We start from the raw sequence: 7,796 nt of genomic DNA on the forward strand, positions 1-7,796 counted from the left end.
AGAACCAAGACAATGAATAACCTCAATACTGTGTATGCCTTGAAGTGATTTACATTAAGGACTGTAATTAGAAGTGCCACTGACAACTGTTACATTATCAATGGAGACTCAGAACTCAAACATGACTTCCTTAACTTAAAAGCCATTTTATTGCCTCTCCTCAGTCCCAGAGAAGAATTTTACAATACACACCTCTCATGTTCACACTGAAATAATCAACATCAACTACAGGCTTCGCTTGTCAACTTTATTTTAGAAAGAGACACACCATGTTCAGAAAGCTTCTCTTGGTAATAAACTAAAACCATCTATTTTGAAATCCAGTTAAAACAGCAAATCCACTGCCACGGACCTTGGTAGCCAGTGATTCAGAATCACAAGATATGCTGTCAGTTCCAGTAAAATAGCTTTAGTTTAGGGGGGTTTCTCTTTCCTGAATTTCACAAGACTTCTGGTCCATTCTTTGCATGTCCTTGTAATGGTAGTAAGAATCATTAAATAACTATTTTAATAGAGTACTAAAATACCAACATTTACTCCTCAGTTTCCTGAGCAACACTTTAGTTAATCCTATAAATCTTTATTTCCTGATTAGCACATCACACAGTCTTCCACTTCAGATATAGCTATGCAGTTGGTTTAACTTCTTACAGCTCATTTTAGTTGTCTATACAACTACAAAACTTCAGATGGCTTCAGACTCAGTGTATCAGATAATCTTCAGCACTGAACTCTTCCTGCTGCATCAGTTGGTGGCTAAACTCTAGCTGAAGAGCCTATCTGCAAACAAGGAAGGGTCTTAGTCAAGGTCCTGCGTTGGGTATGAAAGGTGGTAACTCGAACAGGTCAACTACCACAGCCTTACCATGCGGAGTAATATATGTAAACTGCACTTTAGCTAATTACTGGATATAAAACCCTGCTATTTAGCCCCCATTTATTGCATTTACTTCACTAACTCAGTATTACTGAGAAAGCACCAAACCAAGACTCATTTCATAATCACATACATTAGACAATTTATAAAAATTGGCCTTTTGATTTAACACTGTAGCTGTTTGCATTTCATTGCTTCAGCCCACCTGTTTATTTTAAAGGAGTATGAAATCAACCCATATTTTGCCAATTGACAGGGTCAATAGAAAGGACACAAACGCCAAAGAAAAAGAAGAATAGACTTATTTTACTGTCTATTTCAAGGGAATACAAATATAAAAAAATGCATTTAGTTAAAACAATAAACTTATTATAATCTAGTTTTAAGCAACAAAGATAACGAGCAAGGTAATGCACCTAATTATTACCACATAAGGTTAAATATAATGATTAAGATACATCACCAGTTGCCACAATACTTTGCCATCATCCAGATCTGCAATTGCTGGGGAGGGATGGTTGCAGCGAGGATTTGGAGAACCTTTGCCAGCAACTGGGAGGTCCTACACTGTACGTCCCCTCATAGGTGAGGTCTCTGAGGTTGCTGCAAGAGGGCCCAGCTTTTACATAGTTGAATACACGTCTTTCAAAACTCCACGTGCAGAAACATCTGGTATTATCCTCCCTGTTGGATTCTGCCCAAAGCCTGGCCGAGGCTCAAGGAGGAACCCAAGGGAGTATCTCTACTTTGGCTTTGGCAAAGTATTTCCCAACAAGGCCAAATGTCTGGTTTCACAGCCCTGCAACACGCCTCCGAATAAAGAAAAATCATTCTCCTAGTTACTGTTATACAATAAGCATTTCAACAAGGATTTTTTTTTTTAAATATAGGTATATTCATACTAAAACAGATCAATAATACATCATATGTGCGATTGATACTATGCATATTAGATATATTGTTGGGTTGTGAGGTTCATCTCGAGGCCAACTTTTATTCAGGCCTCAGTACTTCACCATCCTGCTGTACTTATTTATAATCCAAAACCATTCAAAGTGGGAAAGTGTAGTAGGGGAAGGAGGTGGCAAGAACCAGCTTTTGCAAATGCAGTATGTATTTGCAGACATTTTTCCTCAACTGAAACCTTACACAGTACCTTAGTTATCGAACCCTGCATCTTTTAAAGCAGTTACACCACAAATCAACACAGCTGAAATGCTGTTATAACCTTAACCTTGTCAACTACTGACAGCACTTCAGGACAAAAAAGCTTACTTTCTTGAATAATCCCATTTATCCTCTAAATTCACACATGTTCCACGTATTTTGCTAAATCAAACATCTAAAATACCAGCAGCGAACCACAGGAGGACAACTGCCTAGGCCACAACAGCTTTGCTGACATATCTCAACATTATCTTATTACTCCAGTGGCACCAATTTACCAGTTCAGCATTGCTGAACAGTACAGATCAAAGGCAAACGGCTTCTACTCCAATGACTTCAAAAAATGTTAAGTCAGCAATATTGTCCGTAAGAGAAAACAGGAAGACTAATTATTTTCATGTTTCTTCACTTCCTGTAACAGGTACAGTGTTAGTAGCTTTCAGTATCACTTCATTCTACTCCAATACTACATCATCCCACTAACACAAAAAGGAGTTTCTGTCTGTAGGTGAAGACACCTTCATACCTCAGAGGTCTAGAAAAGGGTGCAGTGTGCTATGCCCACTGTCCAGGACAAAACAGTCTCTATAACACACGGAGCACTAGTAATAGTGTCCAGCCACCAGAGTTTCCAGGCCACAGCATTAACAATCACCATCTATCTAGGGTTCTTCGCCCATGAACGCACTCCAGCAGTTGAAGCAAACACAAATGATTACCTTCTTCTTCTAATGCCCTTCACAAAGGTATCCCCCTTGCCATTCCTCCAGACACCATTCCACCAGACAGCCCCTGAGCCACAACTACACAGGCTCCAAACCCACCAGAGCAGTGCTTTCTCCAGCCATCACCTGTATCCTACCAGCTCGTTTCACCACCACCACCACAGTCACTGCAAGGCCATCGCCCTGGTGTGGTTGCTGGAGGTGTCCAGCATTTCTTTCACCCTAAGCAAAGAGCAGCTGTGTGATCATACTACAGGGAACAGTGGTCCTGTTTCCACAGATCTGCCACATCACTGTAACTGGGGCAGCTCCTCCACAACAGCTTGCAATTTGGTCCCTTCAGGACAATGAGCTACTCACCTCCAACCAAGGGCCACCTTTTTGCACTGAACACTAAATACCCTGTTACTGCCAACCCATTACTCTGACAGTCAGCTCCTTGCTCTGGATTTGCTGAGATGGTATCTTAAGAGACCTACTGGAAACATACTTTTCTCTAGGGGTCTCTCAGGTTGGAACAAGACCCCCCCAGTTCTTACCCAACCCCTTCTCAGCTGCAAAGTTTCTACCCAGTAGCACACTGTTTACATCAACTCCCCATACACAATACATACGGTCACAACACAAATTCCTAGTAAGAAAACACATAAATCAATCTAAGTTTTACAGCACTGCAAAGAGTCCAGCCCCAGGCCATACCAGATTTAGGAGTAGTTCCTGTGACACAGACTGCCCAGCAACATCCCCTTCCTCTGGTCCTCCTCTGTTCTCTCTTCTCATGACTTGAACTCTCTCACCCTTTTCCTCCTGTTTACCCTCTCACATGTCTTCCCCCATATCCCCATCTGTGTCACCTGCCCCTTGCAGCTGCCACGCTTTCTTAAAGATTCATGAACAGCAGCACCACACACATGCTCATCTGACAGGTTGAGGTTTTAGTATGCAACAGGTTTTTTTTTTTTAATCAGTTTAAAGCTATATGGAATCAGCTGTGCCCACAGCAGTCTACCGTCTCTTCCCCCACCAGGCATCCTTGCAACTCCCCAGTACTGAAATCCTGCTATTTGTGCCCAAGATAATCCACACATCTAGTTTTCAGGGAAGAAGGTAGCTATCCAAGCTAATACAAGATCTAGAGACAACTTCAATATGGTACAGAAAAAAAAAATTATTCAGCTTAGGTTTAAAATAAAAGGGCAAGTCAGCTGTAACCAAAGGCAGTAGAGATAGATCTCTAGTATCCGCAATTCAAGAGAAGCTTTGGCTGGGGTTTGTCACAGACACCTACCAGATGGATGTGAAACAGTAAGAAAGGAGAATAGATAAGCACAAGCAAAGCAAACAAACTCAGATATTTTGTCTAATCTCTGTAGTGGTGCAACAGTGGTCTTTTATTTAGGAGAGTAAAACCACGGTCTTCCACACTAGGAGAGGTATGTTCTTCATTCTTTCCCCACATACCAACAGATGATCCTCTGCCCGGTTCAAGCAGGAATCTGCCTTCTTTTATCAGCCACCAAAATGCCAGCACTCCTCACAAACTCTGAAGCATTTTTCCTTTGAGTTATCCAAGGAGGGTCTGGACACACCACACACACCCTTCTCTTTACTAGTACCACCATTATTTCTCAGAAGAGTATGTCCTTATAGCCAAAATTCTGCCATTACATTAAATTTACACAAAGATTCTGTGCTAGTTCGGTTGTTCTGCTGTACACTCACTGCAAGCCAAATGAAGCACACGTTTTATAACCGCTGTGCTCGTTGATCTCCCACCATCAGCAGAACAGCCCGACTTCACAGGTGTACCGGCAAGAAACAAAAGCCAAGCCTTCCCTAGCCGTGCTAAAGGCAAAGGGGCAAAGACCACAGTGCAAAAGCAGGTACGAGAGACCTACACCGAAGGCTTTACCCTGAGCCCGACGGCAGGGTACCAGCTATACCGCCGAGCCGACCGACCCCCGGGATGAGAGCCGGGCCTCACGCCGGGGGCCGGAGGACAGAGGCGGCGGGCGGTCCCAACGCGGCGGCCCGCAGGTGCGTCCCTCCGGCCCCATGCCCGAGGAAGGGCGGCAGGAGGCTTCCCGTGCCTGGCACCCAAGGGGGAAGGAGGTGTCGCCGGACCGCGAGCGAGCTGCCGCGGCGGCGGGGGGACGAGGCCCGCCGCCCCGCTCCTCAGCGGCGGTGCCGCTCTCGGCGCGATGGCGGGGAGGGTGGAAGGAACAACGCCGGCACCATCCCCCCCTCCTGCCGCGGCCCACGCTTACGTGTAGATGATGGACATGAAGTGCATAAGCCAGAGCACGACGAAGAGGATGAGCCCGAAGATGGCGAGTCCCTCCAGGGCCAGGGCCAGCACTGCCATCCCCGGGGAGATGGGATCCAGAATGGGCGCGAAGGGAGAGAGGGGTCTTCAGCGGCCTGCCCGTGTGGAGAGCGGCAGCTACGGCGGGCGACCTCTCCAAGCGGCTACAGCTCCACCGGCCCCGGCGGCCTCCGCGCCACCAGCCGCACGCACAGTGAACAACCCAGCCTGCCACTGCCTGCCGCCGCCTTCCCCCGCCTTTCTGTCAGGCGCAGGCCCCGCCCGGGCCCCGCCGTAGTCACGGGGCTCTCGACGGGGTGGGCGGTTGAATCCGTTACGGCGCCCCGCCTGCCCCGGGTGCAGGGCAGGGCCCGGCCTGCCGCGTACGCCCCGGTGGCGGCTGAGTGACCTTGGCAATGTCCCTCTCAGGCCAGGGCAGCGGCGCCGAGCGGCTGAGGCGGGCGGGCGGGCGCGGCGTGGGAATAGTAAAAGTGCTCAACCCCTCTCCGCTTACTGCCCGGTCTGAGCGTTTTTAAAAGCTCCCAGCATCGTGAAGGCAGCTGCGGAGACCGCAGCCCTTTGTCCACAGAGGTAGGGCTCGGTTGCCCAGGCGATCTAGCGCAGCCGGGCTGGTAGGGCTTTATTATTTAATGATTCGGTGCGAGTTCTTGGCAGCTTCCTGGGTGACCTTGAATGCTGCGGGTGGGACTGTTCTTTCCAGCACAGGCATACACCTGAGAGGCTGTGATGGAGCTGACCCTCCCGGCGTCACACCAGCCACGCAGAGGACAGGGGTGATACCCGCAGCCGCAGCGGGGCCCACGCAGTCATACCCAAACGTGGCCACGACCAGCCCTGGCTTGGCGTGGGTTAGAGCCCAGGCAGTGAAACTGGCTGATGCTCGTAACTAATCATCTAAGCCAGGCACCCTCCACTCTCGCCTGTATTTCACTGCGGTGTGTATAGTAACCCCTGTGACTGTGAGGTTTCCCCCATTTTGAGGGCATCCATACGAACCGACGTCCCAGCGCTTCAGCCCAGATTTTGCAGTTTAACGTTCGCATTCTGGATCTATGGTCAGAAGCATCGTTCTATCTGCGCTGATTGTGTAACACTCTGACATGCATTGCATTACTCCATTAATCTGGGGTGTGCTGCAGCAAGACAAAAGTACTTGAGAGCCTGTACTGCATGCTGAGCTTGCCAGACGCAGGTTGGTTCTAGTCCAGAAGAAGCGTAGCCATACGTAAGAGCTTGTGGTTACCTGTCCATGAAAAGGCTCACTCTGTCCCCAAGACTCATTGCCAGAAGCAGAAGTTGAACACTGCAGCATATGCATACTCTGTAATAGATTTTTTTTCTTCCACTGCTCTCAGTTATTAATGCAGATGGAGTATTCCTGAATTCTGCTTAAGAACTCATTTAAAACAAACCCAAACCTTTCTAGTCACCACAGTGCTTTGAAACTGCCCAAGAATTAGGTTTCAAGGTAGCTGTAGTTGTGTATGAGAAGTTAGGATGTAGAGATTTAACGGCAATTTACTGTTAGAATAGGATCTCATATGGTATGGCGAAGAAAAATGACCCAATTTTAAATTGTGATTTAAAGTGAAAGGCTACTGGTAAGAACAGGTACTTATCAGTGCATCCTAGAGCAAACATTGCCTGTGTAGTCTGTTAGTTCCTGCTTAATGTCCATTCCCACATAAATCATAGTGGCCACCAAGATAACTTCATGCTGCCTTCTGTGTTTTCATAGTAAAAGCTTCTTGAAATTAAATTTTCAAGTAAAAAATGTTACGGTAATTTTCAAGTTATCACAGATTCTGTGCACATTTCATTTGTAACTGAAAGGGGCAGTATTTTTTCCATTTTTTATTTGTTCCTGCAGTTATAGTCTAACAATCACCTTTATATTGACTTAAGAGCACCTCAGTGAACTTTATGAATATTTTTAGCCATGATTTGTGTTGTCATTCTCAATTTTTACACTGTCACAAGACTAGGGAATTTTGAACTGGTATGTATCAGCTGTTGGAATAGGGTTGGTACAACCCTTAACTGGCTGGATTGCATCTCTCTTCCAAAGCAGAAACAGTCTATGCAAACCAGTGTCTTGCGTTAAAATATGACAGTACATTGAATTTAGGAAGACTGTCTTTAGGAAGCCTGTCTTTAGTAATCAGTTAAGCAAATAATCACAGTTCATTAAAGGTTTTTCTGGTTTTGAAGAAGTATTGAGCTGAAGCAGTAAAGCCTATTCTTTGTCCTAGAAAGTGTTTGCCCAGGACAGGCTGCTTATTTGGCAATAGCTAGGGTCAGTGGCTCCATGCAAACAAACTTTGCTGAGACTTCTTAATAAATAAAATTAATATTTAACCTGCTGCAGACTCCTGTACCTCAGCAAAGCACATCCATGAATGAGCAGTCCCCGAACAGTATTGAGCAGGAAAATGCCAAGCTGGCCTAAATAACTTTGGTTTAGCAAAGGACCCATCTTTCCGCCATCCTCTCTGGGACAGCATTCTGTCCTGCTGGCTTTACTATAGAGGGAGAATGAACTCTCTTATGAAAGGTTTAAGGTAAAAAGCTGCAGCACCCAGCACACTAGTCAATGTCAGGTTTAAAATAGGAAGCTCTGGCATCCACGGTGATGGAAAGTGACATAGGGTAAAGGCCTTCGATCTGAGTAACTTCTTTGGTCAAACCCTGACACAGGGAA

General features: G+C 46.2%; 1 protein-coding gene across 1 annotated transcript in view; it reads right to left on the reverse strand.

The window, feature by feature from the left end:
* The window catches only part of UGCG (UDP-glucose ceramide glucosyltransferase), a gene marked incomplete at both ends in the record, with an annotated part of 28,907 nt that extends 23,773 nt beyond the window's left edge, over positions 1-5,134 (reverse strand). The window contains one exon of the mRNA XM_084278868.1: positions 5,037-5,134. Coding sequence (XP_084134994.1) covers positions 5,037-5,134 — 98 coding nt within the window. The remainder of the gene's footprint in view (positions 1-5,036) is intronic.
* Between the last annotated feature and the right edge of the window lie 2,662 nt (positions 5,135-7,796).

Source organism: Gallinula chloropus (assembly GCF_964237585.1).
Source record: "Gallinula chloropus genome assembly, chromosome: Z".
NCBI lineage: Eukaryota > Metazoa > Chordata > Aves > Gruiformes > Rallidae > Gallinula > Gallinula chloropus.